General features: G+C 40.6%; 1 protein-coding gene across 4 annotated transcripts in view; it reads right to left on the reverse strand.

Moving 5' to 3' along the window:
• EGF (epidermal growth factor) overlaps positions 1 to 15,173 on the reverse strand; it is a 96,418-nt gene that overhangs the window by 58,386 nt on the left and 22,859 nt on the right. For all 4 annotated transcript variants that reach the window (XM_019928061.3, XM_019928060.3, XM_019928059.3 and 1 more), the window contains exons 3-5: positions 13,266 to 13,447; positions 12,624 to 12,851; positions 10,942 to 11,144 (exon numbers count right to left, since the gene is read on the reverse strand). In XM_019928061.3, coding sequence (XP_019783620.1) covers positions 10,942 to 11,144; positions 12,624 to 12,851; positions 13,266 to 13,447 — 613 coding nt within the window. The remainder of the gene's footprint in view (positions 1 to 10,941; positions 11,145 to 12,623; positions 12,852 to 13,265; positions 13,448 to 15,173) is intronic.

Below are 15,173 nucleotides of genomic sequence, written 5' to 3' on the forward strand. Positions count from 1 at the left end.
CTATTCAATGATGAACATAGGCAGGAAAGCAATCACTATTCGTCTCTGAATGGCTGTGCTGATGATGTGACCCCAATTCAGACACTAAACACTTAAAAGGTCATTTTAGGAAGAGGCAAAACATAGAGGATTGAGGGCTGTATTTTGTTTAATCTCCTTAATCTGCTGTTCTTTAGCTTCAAATGAGGCTGGAAGCTAGCACTCAGAATGCTGCTGCTGACCTCAGATAACCCCCCTCCCAGAGCCCAGCAGTGGAGCCTAATAACCTTTGAGATCAAATTAAAGCCCCTAAATCATGGAGTTGAATGTCCACCACCAACTGCGCCTTCAATAACTGCCCAACTCACAAGCTCTCAGGAGCTTTGCTATAGCCAAGCAAACGATAGATTTCACCCGGGCGCACTTCTGAAACAACACACGTGGGATTCCTGAGCCTGCTTCTTTCCGCTGACCACACCTTTCTCTCTACCTCAAATTCAGTGTCAGACTCACCTCATCAGCAAAGCCTTTCTAGTCTCTTCCATTTGAACCCATTCACTTGAATCATTCTTTTAACTAAATATTTAGCGCCCCCAATAGTTAAAAATTTGAATAACATTTTATAAAGCATTTACGTTATCACATGTAATTTTTATAACAAGCCCTTGAGCTACGCAGAGTAATTGTTGTCTTCCATTTTACAGATTAGGAAATAGTATCTTAAGGAGCACATATAGGTAATAAGGGGTAGGGGTGGGACTCCAGCTCAAGTCTTCAATGACAGACCTCACCTCTTTAAGGTATATAGTATGTGTGTTTGTGTATACGTATATACTTATGTATATATATAAAATATAATTATGGGTTTTTATAGAAATATATATATTTATATTATTCATATTATATATTAATATAGACCATTGTATACTGATACATAATAAAGTTAATATATTAACATTAATATGTTATGCTATATACTTTATGTATAATAAAATATATAAATTATATATACAATATATTTTTCTATAAATGTCTATGATTTTTGTTTCATTTATTTATTGTCTTTTTCATTAGTGAGTTCCCTGAATAAATGACTCCCTCACCTTCCCCAAAAAACTTCCCAAACTGTGTAATATAGAAGTTTATTCTTCTTTGTTAATAGAAAGTAAGAAGGAAGAAACGAGAATGGTTATTCTGTGCTATTGGAATTCCTAATTATAGTTTAAAAAAAAAATCACTTAGCCAGAACTTAGCTACTTGGTATCCTTATCCATCTAAACCTAAGAATCAGAAAGTAAAGAAATAGAGACTTCCCTGGTGGTCCAGTGGTTAAGACTTCTCCTTCCAATGCAGGGGGTGTGGGTTTGATCCTGGTCAGGGAGCTAAGATCCCACATGCATCAGTGGCCAAAAAGACAACACATAAAACAGAAGCAATATTGTAACAAATTCGGTAAAGATTTTTAAAAATGGACCACTTAAAAAAAATGTTAAAAACAAAAAGAAAGTAAACAAATCAACAGCCTCTGAGCAGTTAAAAAATAAATGCCTTTTACTCTCAGATGCAACCCTCAGGCCCACTCAGTCTTTCCTTATTTCAGACCTATTTCTGAGGAGCTTGGCCAGTCCACAGCATGAAGATGCAAACACAAGGTGCGGAGGCCTCCGCTCCCATTGTTACCACCCCCATCTGCAGTGCATTCCCCCCTAGCAGGAGTGGCTACATGATTCCGATGTTCTTTCTTGCTGAGCCCAGACACAGCCTCAGCGCAGCATTCCAGACCACCAAGGGTTAGTTACTGGTCATCTTTCCCACAACTAGAAGCCTTATCTCAGGGCTCCTCCTGGAGAAAGACGGCATAATCTGAGTGTGAAAATGATAATAACTGCAATGAATAAAAACATTTCAAATATTTTTTACATCCTTGAATTTATAAAGATGCTTTTTTTAAAAGAAGGTCACCTCTGGAGGATACACTAACCCTTTATTCTGAAAACAGATAAATTAAGGGAAAGATTAAATCAAGCATTTAATTTACCTTTCCTATAAAAGATGCTCCTCAGGGAAATCATAGAGCTGATGTGGAAAAGTTATTCAACTAATAAGCAATGATAGAATTAGAATGTCATTACTTCAAACCTCTAACGAAAAAATGCCTCTAAGCAATGACAATTAATAACTTGTAAAGCCATTACACAAAAGGCTGATAGGAAACACTATAATGGACAGACCAGGCTGGCAACACCTGAACCACTGATGAATCTTGAACATCACAAAAAGAATGGAGACCCAGCCACTACATGCCCTCTGGCGTGGTCACTAGGAAGCATGCGGTACTACCCGCAGTACCACCTATAAAGTACTCTTGCAAAAAATCTGAATCTGATAAGGCTTCTAGGCTAAAACTACCAGTGTATAGGAAAAACAGAATCATGTTAAATGACACCACGGGGATAGAATCTGAAAAATCCAGAATGCGAGAAATTCTAAGGGACAAATGATCTGGGTTCCTCAACAAATGAATGGCAGGAAAAAGTCTCAAACTAAAGAGTCCAGAGCCAGGCATATGGAAACACCAGCAAGAAGCAAGAGACAACAGCAAGAAAGATAGAAAATTGATAAAGAGCCATTCCAAGTATTTAAAAGGCACTTCCCATGGCAGCCATTTGGTGTCAGGGCAAACCTGCGTTAAAAACCCAGTTTTGGGCTTCCCTGGTGGCACAGTGGTTAAGAATCCGCCTGCCAATGCAGGGGACACGGGATCGAGCCCTGGTCCGGGAAGATCCTACATGCCGTGGAGCAACTAAGCACATGCACCACAACTACTGAGCCTGAGCTCTAGAGCCTTCAAGCCACAACTACTGAGCCCACGTGCCACAACTACTGAAGCCTGCATGCCTAGAGCCCGTGCTCCACAACAAGAGAAGCCACCACAATGAGAAGCCTGCGCACCGCAACGAAGAGTAGCCCCCGCTCAACGCAACTAGAGAAAGCCCACGTGCAGCAACAGACCTAACGCAGCCAAAAATAATTAATTAATTAATTTTTAAAAAAACCCAGCTTTGCCTCAAATCAGTCCTATTCTTGCCCCAATGACGTGTATCTTTGTAAATGTGACCCTCATCATTGAGAAAATGTCAATAACTAGAAATATGTTAGGAAGTACAGAAATCCATAATTTGCTAAGATTTCTGTAATAAACAACAGAGCTTTGGGTGTTTGAACTGATAATTTAAACTAGATGAAAACAGAATATAAGTGTAGATGAGGATATGGAGAGATTGGAATCCTTGTGCACTGTTGGTGTAAATGTAAACTAGTACAGCCGCTGTGGAAAACAGTATAATGGGCCTTCAAAAAATTAAAAGTAAAATTACCGTATGATCCAACAATTCACTTCTGAGTATATGTTCAAAAGAATTAAAAGCAGCATCTCAAAAAGATATTTGCAGACCCATGTTTGTAGCAGCATTATTCCCAATAGCTAAAACATGGAAGCAACCCAAGTGTTTATCAAAGGAGAAACAGATAAGCAAAATGTGATATACACATGCAGTGGGTTATTATTCAGCCTTAAAAAGAAAAGGAATTCTGACACATGCTACAAAACAGATGTATCTTGAGGACATTATGCTGAGTGAAATAAACCAGTCACAAAAAGAGGAATATTGTATGATTACACTTATATGAGGTCGTTAGAGTAGTAGTCAAAATCACAGAGACAGAAAGGAGAATGGTGGTTGCCAGGGGCTGAGGACAGGCAGAAGTGGGGAGTTCTCATTTAATGGGTGTAGAGTTTCAGTTTTACAAGATGATAAGATTTATGGAGATTAATGGTGGTGATGGTTGCACAAGAACTGGGAATGTACTTAATGCCACCTAACTGTACACTTAAATATGGCTAAGATGATAAATTTTATGTCATGGGTACTTTACCACAATATTTACATTTTAAGAAAAACTTATGTGAAAATAATATTCATATATCTAGGATGATTCTTTTCTAGAAGTATCAAAAAAACCAAGGTTTTACAGTAGAAACCCCAACAATGACGTAATCAAAGTGAATTAGAGTCCCACCTGGGCAGTTTTAGCTACACTAGTCACTTCCAGAAGCAGGTACATTTCTAGGTGGAGACAGTTCTCCTTCAGGAACTCTCAGAATTAAAGAAATTCAGCAACATTTTTCTGCATGAAATGAATGCGAAGTATTTTAAACAGTGTTGATGACAGATGTGCTTCATTTTCCAAAGAAGACGCTTTTGAAATTCTCTTATGAGCTTAAAACTGGAATCTACATTTTAAAGAATCACAGAAGAAAGCAAAATTGTTTGCACCTTTTACAAAAGAACATCTGCGAGCAGTAAAACTATAGTTGCAAATTCTCTAAATGTTGAGCTTGAAATAATGCCATTAACACTGTATACAAAGAAGTTCCCACACCGGCTCTGAGATTCATACACAGTCTGCCTTTTGTATCCATGAGTTGCACATCTGCATATTCAACCAACCGTGGATCAAAAATATTCTTTAAAACAATTCCAGAAAGTTTCAAAAAACAAAATTTGAATTTGCCTTGTGCCAGAGACTGTTTACATAGTATTTACAATTATTTACATAGTATTTATATTGTTTTAGGTATGATAAGTAATCTAGAGATGATTTAAAGTACAAGGAAGGACGTTAGGTAATATGCAAATACTACACTCTTTTATAAGGGACTAGTGCACCCTCGGATTTTGGTATTGGCCAGAGTCCGAACAAATCCCCGTGGATACTGAGGGACAGCTCTAACAGTATAGGCGTCAGGGCAGCCAGGAGAACACTGTTGCCTAATAAGTTAAATCATGACAACAAAAATGTGAGATCAACTCTGTGTCTCTTTTCAGAGCGCCAGAGGAGGAGTGTGTGCGCGTGTGTGTGTGTGTGTGTGTGTGTGTGTGTATGCTTGTGTGTGTGTGACTGAGAGAGACAAAGAGAGAGACGGAGAGAGAGAGAGATTGATTTTCTGAGTTCCTGAAGTGGAAAAAAATTTTAAAAGAGAAAAAAAATAAGGTTTGGGCCCCATAATCTGTGCAAACTGAAGCTTTTAACCACCAGCAGGCCATGGATAGACAAGAATATGCCAAATGACAGCTTATCCCAAAACAATTAAGGCAAACCTAATATAGGAAACTATAGACAATAGTGAGAGGGTAGCTGGGGAGGCAGCATGGTGTCAGTCTGCCTGGATTCAAATCTCAGGTCTACCCCAGTGTGACCTTGAACAAGCGACTGTGACATCTCTGAACCTCAGCTTTGTAATCTATAAAATGGTACTAATAATCACACTTAATTTGTAGGGTTGTTGTGGAGATTAAATGAGATAATGTAGGAGAAGCCCAGACCAGATCATTCTGCACCCAGTCAACGGTCATGACTATTATTTCTAAGAGCAATACAACCTGTGCCATTTTTCTATTTCCTACGCAGCAGCCCATGTGACTCCCAAATCTATTGCTTCTAGCCCAGACCTTTTTCCTGAAACCTAGACCACTTAATGAAAAGAAAGAAGAAAAAGACTGAAGCATAAAAGAGTCTAAAAGACTCTGAAAAAGACTCTCCTTAGAGTTAAGCTGCAAAGATCTGCTGCAGAGAAAACTGATTTAAAACACTTGGATTTATTCATAACTATACAAAAGGGAGCAGGCTCGCTGAACACTGTCTGGCCAAGGGCAGGGGCTTACAACATGGAAGAAAGGCAACACGTCTTCAGATATTAAATATCTTTGGAACTTGTTCCTCGTGGTATTATTTAGCAGGGAGAGGGTACCAAAGGGTGTTTTTCTCAGTCTTTTTTTTTTTCCAACTATGGTTTATTAAATGTCCTCTAGGCACTGGGAGTACAATGGAGAGTTGTACTCTGTGTCCTCATAGGACAAAGGAAGTTGAGGAAGACACACGATTATGGCAAAACATGATAAGTGCCCTGTGACAGGGGAAATCTGCTATTTTCTGCAAATAGCTACTGAGGCTCTGAGGTCAGGGAAAGTGTTCCTGAAAGAAGTGATATTGGAGCTGTTTCTCAGAGGATGAAGAGTAAGCCACTGCCGAGAATTAGAAAGAGTGCTTCCAGGGAGTTCCCTGGTGGCCTTGTGGTTAGGATTCAGGGCTTTCACCGCCATGGCCCAGGTTCAATCCCTGGTCGAGGAACTGAGAGCCGCAAGCCGTGCAGCCAAAAAAAAAAAAAAAAAAAGAAAGAGCGTTCCAGAACATGCCGAAAGGCTGGGGTAGAGAGCAAGCGTGCCTCCCTGGAGGAAATCAAATCTTTGAGGATGGCTGCAGCCCAGACTTTAATGCAGAAAATGGTGAGAGTGGAAGCTGAGGAATGAACGGGGTACCCCGTGAACCAGTTAGATACAAAGACTGGGTTTTATTATTGGCAATTGAGAGTTGACAACTGATTTTAACCCAGGAACGACACGATTGGGTTCTTTGTTTTGAAGGGTTATACTCCCTGCAGCATGGCAAAGGGAGGTGGGGGACACGAATGAAGTGGACACCAGGGATGGAGAGCTCTGAGAGGGGCCCAAGTGGTTAGATGGTAGGTAGTAGAATTGTCAGGAGCTGGAGACTGATTTCATGGTGTTGGAACGAGAAAGAGGGAGGAAAGGGCAACTCCTAGATTTCTGCCTGTCGAGGTGGAGGTAGAATGCTACTCACCAAAGTAGGGACACTGGAGGGAGAGAAGCTGGGGAGAAGGGAGGGGAAAGTGAGTGGGTCAGTTATTTCCTTTGCTCCTGAAGCACTTGCAAGAAATCCAAGTAGAAATGCTCAGAAGGCAGGTGAACATGTGGGCCTTGAGAAGGAAACTTGTGCTGAGCCTGAATGTGTACATCCGACGTGGCCCCAGCAGAACCCTGATCCTGGAGGAAGCAGACTGCAAGAGAAGGCACCAGAGTGACCACTCTCAGGAAATAGGTCAGAATCATCAGAAAACCAGCCTGATGCTGAAACTGTGGCTCTACTACCTCGACTTGGGCTCATCAATCTGCATCGAACTCCTCTATAACCAGCCGATCCCAATGGACAAGCCGTGGACAAACAAGCACTTGTTTAAACTGACACATTACTCTTCCTGGTGGAGCTCTGTGGCTTTGCCTTTGTAAGCCCCACCCTTGCCCTTGGTCTTCATCAGGGCTGCTCCCTTTTGTATATTATGAATAAATCCCCAATGTTTGAAATCACTTTTTTCTGCAGCTTAGCTCTCACTGTGCCTCAGGTTACCGGCCCCCCTTCATTTGTCTATATCTCAAGAAAGAGGTCTGGACTAAAAATAATATATTCAGGAGTCAAACAGCCTACAGCGTAGGAAATAAAATAGAAAAATGCCACAGGTTATACGGCCCTTAGAGATTAACAGTGCACAGAACCGTCCGAGTGGTTCTGAGAAATCACTTGAGAAAAAATCAACCTGCTTAACTTTATTTAACCCAGTCTGTCTGAATCATCTGACCCTAAAATGCTTCTTCCTTCCAAATAACCCTTACAGAACTAGTGTTTGGAGAACATTTTGATAAATGATAGTTTAGGCATTTTTCATGAGGTAAGTTTTTTGGTCCTCTTATTTGTATAAATACATATATTTTATAACAAAAATAATATCAACCAAGTTACATGATTTTTCTCAGCTATCTCCTCACTGAAGTAGTCTCACTACTAAATGCCTTGCAAACCAAGGTACTACTACTGTTCACTTTGCCAGAAGAGCTACAATTGTAAGCCTATTCTTCAGCAGGAATTAACCAGCCTCCAGAAAAGTACATCTTTTTTTTTTTTTGGCCTGATACGCGGGCCTCTCACCACTGTGGCCTCTCCCATCGCGGAGCACAGGCTCTAGACGCGCAGGCTCAGCGGCCATGGCTCACGGGCCCAGCCGCTCCGCGGCATGTGGGATCTTCCCGGACCGGGGCACGAACCCACGTCCCCTGCACCGGCAGGCAGACTCTCAACCACTGCGCCACCAGGGAAGCCCTGAAGTACATCTTTAAATGTGAAGGCTATCAGGTACTTTGAGAATCTGATGGAAGTTAGGTACCATCTCCCTAGAGGGACAATTGCATATCTTCATCTAACATATACAATCAAGGGCTTCACAACCCTAAATCTCAGGTGAAGAATTTCTGCTGTACATGGCACTAAAACAATTTAAACCTATTTGATGATAGTCAAAGTAACAGTGCTCTTGAAATCAAAAGTCCTTTGCACTTGGACCTCCTATGAAGCCCATCCTTTGATCAATAACTAAAGCCAGTATCTCCAGTGCCAACTGCCTTCTAGATTCCAGGTTTGCCTGTAGCTCTGCCGCTGGCACCGTCTTTCCAATCAAATTCTATTATTTGCCACATTGTTCTATAGTGCATCATTGTAGATTTTCTCCTGAAATTCATGCTTTCAATATCCTATTTGAACTCCCCATCAAAGAGGCCAAGTAATAGTGAAGGACTCTGAAGAGCTTACCTGTTTATGGTAGAAAGAACACTAAACTGACAGACAGGAATTTTTTCCAGAATCCATCATTTACAAGGTGTGTAATCCTGGAAAAGTCACTCTATTTCTCTAGGCTTCATATTTTTCAATTATGAAATGAGTACAATAATTGAGGACCTTTCTGTCTCACAATGTTGCTGTGACAAACCAATATGACAATGCCCAAGAAAATACTTTGGAAATTATGAGGTTACATATAAATGTAAGAGATAGTGATGATGATATCTCTAACTACTGTGAATGAGACCAATAATTATTTATTCATAGTATTATAGTTGTTGGTTCTAATTTTATTGTGAGTCATCACCACTTGGACAATAAGTTGTATCTGACCTTGAGTCGAAATTTCCCATGTAAGGTAACTGGCAGTATATCAGAGGCACTGCCTTTATGTGTGGAATATGGTCACCATCTATTCTCTAGTCTTGCTACTTCGTTGTTGTTCTTTAATGCTGTGCTCAAGCCACAGTTGAATTGTTTACCACAACTCTTGCTTTTTAAATTCAAATAAGTGAGTTAAAAAAAATAACTTGCCTGAACAAATGCTTCATCTCTAAGAATTTGTCCTTGCAGTTTCTCATCTCTTGCATTGAAAGTATAGTCATTACACAAGTGAAATTATAGTTTCTATCTAAGTTTTTTAAAGAAATAGATTAAAAGCATTTGTACTATTAGTTACCTGCCTGAGGATATAAGAAATAACAATGTCAATTCCCCCTAGCTTCTAACCTCCCTTTGACAGTCTCACGCCTGTTCTCTGTTCAGTCCCTTCAGCTCTCTTCAGGAGCTAAGTCGAGGGCAGGTACAAACCCATTTATACGCTAATTGTGGGAGGGACTTAACAGTCCCTACCATGTCCCACATTATTACCAAATCCTAGTGGCATCCGACAGGTAGAAAGGAGAGAAAACAAACAATTCCATCTTTATTTTGGAAACTCACAAGGCTAGTTGCAGATGAAATTAAATATATTTTAAAGCCCTCTTGAAATAAAATGTTTACATAAAGGCAGATGTTAGTGTAACATAATTTATGTGGTATATGAGCCATATCAAGACAGCCTACCTAAAAGGATGATTATATGTGAAGGAATTGGTATGCCTGTTAGCATAACTGACGTCATCTTGGGCCCTTACAGTTTCTCCTGTCCTTCTGCTGACTCTACCCAGGACTGTGCTGTGCAGTGAATCACTTCTCTGTCATCAAGGGCTTTGTAGGTAATAATCATAAGGACCAGGTAGCCTCTATACTCTTTTAGTCCCCAAACAATGATGAAAACCTTCCCTGACATATTCCTGGCACCCATGAGTCTAGTGACCCATTCATAAACATTGCTTCCAAGCACGTACCCCCATACCCCAGGTTAACTATAAAATTGTCCCAGTGGCCCCTCGGCAGTGCAGAGTACATCTGTGAATGCTTCCAGATCGTTGTCTGCCCAATTCCAATCCCACCCTGTAAGTTACTCTGTAATAAATCAATCCACTGATTATACGGAGCTGCCTGCCTCATTTTTTGGTCTTACGATGCTTCCTCAGTTCAATGGGCACTTTTCGTTCCCTTCGTCCTTCAACAGAATTCAGAGAAGACTGCATTTGAACGTAGAAATTTGGGACTATGACTAGATTCAGTGAATCCATTTATTTTACTAATTCTTTATAAATAAATAAATAACCACTGAATATAGGGTGGTTTACATCAATCTGTCCATCCATCCGTCAGATATAGTCCCTGCATGCATGGCATTTATAATCAAGTGGGAGAGAAAATCAAAAAGAAAGCAAAGTGGTATGTAATTCCACATTTGATGAGTTCAGTGAATATCTATCGAGAGAAAGATAGGAGGTGAAGGGGCCTACTTTGCTCGGAGGACCAGAGAAGGCCTACCTGAGGACATGACAGTTAAGCTCAGAACTGGAGAGAAGTCTAGGCAGAGAGAAGAGTGACTGCAAAATCCCGAAGATATGAAGGAGCTTGGTACGTCTGAAGAACTCCAGGAAGACTTGTGTTAGAGTCCAGTGAGGGGAGGAGGAAAAGATGCTGGATCAAATTGGTCAAATACTGATAGGCCTGGTTAAATGTTAAATTTCGATCTAAATGCAAAGGAAAGCTTTTGAAAGATTTTAAGCAGGGGGGGTTAACAGATCAGATTTACTATGTAAAGGCAAGAGGAGAAAACGGAAAGATTAATTAAGCAGCTGCTACAATAGGCCAGACGAGATATGCTGGCTGTTTGGACTATGGTGGTGGCAGCTGGGGGTGGGGGGGGGGGCAGTGGACATTTGAGATGTATTTAGGAGGTAGAATGGAAAGGATTTGGCGGTACATTGGAAATTGAGGGTGAGGCAGTGGGAGAAATCAAGGATGACTCCTATGAGCAAGTAGGCAGTTGGGGACCATGCCAGACTCCGTTTGAGGTCAAAGATGACTCACCAGGTGCCCAAGGATCACCCTCTGCCTTGGGCTGTACGAGCGGATGCACTACTTTAATTCCACCAGGTGGTACAAATGATGGACTGAGGTTAATTTTAACCATATTCTTCCCAGTGTACTTGTTAGCTATCCAAATTGTCTTCTTTTTCCATGTTGAATAGAAAATACGATCACCAAAAAGGGACATCGCAACAATATTGTGCCTAAAAACAACAGGAAAAGCACATACAGAATGGCAGAACATTTCTTCTGGGCTTATTAGAGTTTCACTTCATTTCAATTTATCGTCTGAATTTTAATCACCTACGTTTTCAATTGTTTCTCATTTAGGGTTAGAAACAGATATTAAGTTTAAATTTTTCTTTATGTAGCCATAATCTGAATTAATAGGATACGATTTTTAGCTCCAGATCCATTCTCATTCTTTTGCCTCTCAGCACCTAAGTGTGGTGAAAATAAAATAGGGAAGAAAACAGAAACAGGATAAGAGTGGACTTCAGGGCTTCCCTGGTGGAGCAGTGGTTGAGAGTCTGCCTGCCGATGCAGGGGACACGGGTTCGTGCCCCGGTCCGGGAAGATCCCACATGCTGCGGAGGGGCTGGGCCCGTGAACCATGGCCGCTGAGCCTGCGCGTCCGGAGCCTGTGCTCCGCAACGGGAGCGGCCACAACAGTGAGAGGCCCGTGTACCGCAAAAAAAAAAAAAGAGTGGACTTCAGGTTGTGTCAGTTTTGCACAACTAATTGCTGCCTCTTGCCGCAAGCTAGAGTCAGTTGCTGGCAAGATAGCAAGTCAAATGAAAGACAGATGCTTCACAAAACATATGACATAGTAATTCCAAAATGAATACCTATAACCAGCATGTGAAAATTTATTATATGCCAAATACTCTGTTAATTATTTTTATTTGTGTTTCTTTACTTAATCTTCACAATAATCCCAAGAAATAGGTCCTATTATTATCCCCACTGTATGGCTCTCAGCATAACTGATGCCATCTTGGGCCCGTACAATTCCTCCTATCCTTCCGCTGACCCTACCCAGGACCGTACTGTGCAGTAGATAACTTCTCCGTTGTCAAGGGCTTTGTAAATAATAGATATTGATTAATAATCATTAGGATTGGGTGGCCTCTATGCTCTCTTAGTCCCCATAAAATGATGAAGACCTTCACTGCCATATTTCCAGCACCCACAAGACTTAGGAATAAATCTTGACTGAGGAATGCACTTCCTGTTTCCAAGCACATATCCCCATACCCTAAGTTAACTGTAAAATGTCTCAGTGGCCCCTTGGGAGTGTGGAGTGCAGCTACAAATGCTCTGGATCGCTGCCCACCCAATCCCACCCTCTGAGAAAGTTACCCTATAATATACTGATCCATTGCTTATATGGGGCCGCCTGCCTTGTTGTTCAGTCTCAAAATACCATTTCAGTTCAGTGGGCACTTTTTGTTCCCTCCCTACTCCGACACCCACATTAAAGGAAACAGGATGAGAGAAGTTGTGTAACCTGCCCAAGTCACTCACCTAATAAATAGTAAATCTGGGACTTGAGCTCAAGGTTTTGGACTCCAAAATCTGTACTAAACCACTACACCAGTTTAGCTGACAAAAGTAACATTCATTGATCACACAAACTTCAAATGGCAATTGTGTTATTTTATACCAAAAGCAAAACTTACTGTGTGTGATGCTGGCTAAAATGGACGGAACCTCCATCGTAATCACAGGAACAAATACGAGAATTGCTTCTTTCTCTGTGGTACTGAATCCAAAAGAGCCGTTTCTCAAGCACATCCAAGGACACAGCTGTTATTTTCTCTGATGTCTCTAACAGAAGCTTCACTTCCACACCACCGAGATCCGCTCTGTGAAGGCTGCCCGCCACCTCTGAAGACCAAAACATAAACCTGAGGGCAAACACATCACGTAGACACATAATTGAATGTAAGGTCACTGAAACGGCTGACTTCTCTCAGTTTTTCAGTAATCCCCGGATGTCTGCACAGAACGAGTTTGACTATTTTGAATGAAAATTCAATTCAACAAATATTTATTGCCCTGTTATGGCAATTCCGTGTGATTTCAAGTTAGAAGGAGAATTACGCTTCTCTAGCAGGAAACCATGGTAGTCAAGAGTGCTACTGGTAGAGCAAGCCTGCCTCAGTTCAAACCCAGGCAAACGCCCTATTGAAAATGGTGTTTGTGCATTGCAAAAGAGAGTCTTGGTCTCAATCAGGAGGTCTCTTTAAGTCAAAATGTTATGATTCCATGAATTTCAGATTTTGAAATATATTTCAATGTCCAAAACCAGCAGCATTTACCTTTCTACTGGATCAACTGCTATATTTGCAGGATATTTTAAGGCGCTTAAGAGAACACGGGAATTGTTTCCTTTCATATCTGTTACTGTAATGATTCCTTCCTGTTGATTTGACCAAATAAGTTCTTCATTGATCCAATTTATTGCCATTCCTGAAACATTTTTCTCTATCTCGCATATTTTCTGTAAAATCAAATTTTAAAATTGTTATTAATATTTCCCCATTCACAACAAAATTGTTTTTATTGTTATGTATCAAAGTTTATTCTTTTAAGTTCTTGTCATTTTTGCGCATTCCCAAAATTTAAATGATAAACTAGTCATAGATACCGTGCCATTATTCAGATGCAGCAATATTCATCCTCTCATGTGAATATTTCTGGGCATAGTATTTATATCACAGCTTTGAGATGAAAGTTTATTCTATATTTATTGACATTAGGCAATCAGCCATAAAGTATTAATTATTTCAACTATAGTAACAGTGGAATTTCCATGCTACCTTAAGGTTAGTTTATTCAATTCCATTTGCTAACGGAATTTTCCAGGTTCTCACCTGAACCCAATTCCAAGCTTTGCTAAATTCTGGCAAGATTCCCTTGGAGTTTGTGCATAGGGGCATGAAGTAGATTCATTTCTTCTGGTCCCTCTTCCTCCCTTTATAAAGGGACCTTCCAGGTCCCTCCCTTTCTAAAAGTCCTCAGTGCCTTCAGGCTCTGTCCCCAGGATCTGAATAGCAGGGCTTTTCTTTAATGCTCTCTCATGATAAAAACAACTTAACCAAACCTCAGTTATCTCCTAGTTCCAGCATGTGCAGGTAAACCAGTCCTCTAGGTACGCGGAGGGTGAGAGATTGGAGGAAGCCCTGATGTGTACCATGGCAGACTTCCGTGGTGGAAATATTCCCACAATCACTGATTTTCAACTACCGATGTGAAATCAGCAAACACAGAGTTGGGCAGAAATCAGTCTCAGGAGTCTGTGCTATATCTACATCCCATACAAAGTAATCTAGCCAATCCATTTAACTAATTGCTAATATATTAGTTCACCCTGGTAAATTGTTTGCCTTTTAATGGTTGTCCTTTTTAAACAATGTTTTAACCCAAAGCAGGGACTAATACTAGTGGATTTTAGGCTTCAGGCCAATCCTTTCCTAATGACTTGCCACAAATTCCACAACTATTTAATGTTTTTTTCCTGTTCTCTGACAGGAAACCCTCCAAATTCTTAAACTCAAGATTTTGAAACTAGTCTACAGATGGCTGGAGAGTAATGAGTAGCCATCTTTGTTAAAAGTGAGATTAGTAAGCATTAGAGATGTGATAAAACAGATTAGTGCCTAATTGAAGGCTTTAAGAATAATTGGAGGGAGAAAGTTGTGTTTAAAAAAAAAAAAAACAAACCCCAAAAACAAACAGCGGGCACTTTGTGTTGGGAATAAATGCTTAAGGTTTCTCTGGCCACCCGCTCTCTGTAATCCATCTCCCAGAAGAGACCATTCCTGCTGGGACTCATTTAAGGGTTCTACTAATTAAGAAGAAAGATAAAAGATCTTTTGTATGTGATTGAAGCAAAATATTTTATATCTATCACCTGCTTTATTATTTTTTTCCAGACTGCAAACACCTTGAGGATAAAAAGAAGAAAGATTTTCTTCCTAAATATTAGGTGCAAAAACCCATGACAGAGATTTTAAACAGATGAGACAGGGTTTCTCAACCTCAGCACGACTGACATTGGGGGCCTGGTAATTCTTTGTTGTGAGGGACTGTCCTACATATTGTAGGAAGATTAGCAGCATCCCTGGCCTCTAGCACATCTTCTCTTCTCTCCAGTCCAGTTGTGACAATCAAAAATGTTTCTTGACATTGCCAAATGTCCCCTGAGGGGCAAAATTGCCACCAGC

The sequence above is a fragment of the Tursiops truncatus genome, chromosome 5, assembly GCF_011762595.2.
Source record: "Tursiops truncatus isolate mTurTru1 chromosome 5, mTurTru1.mat.Y, whole genome shotgun sequence".
In the NCBI taxonomy this organism is placed as follows: Eukaryota; Metazoa; Chordata; class Mammalia; order Artiodactyla; family Delphinidae; genus Tursiops; species Tursiops truncatus.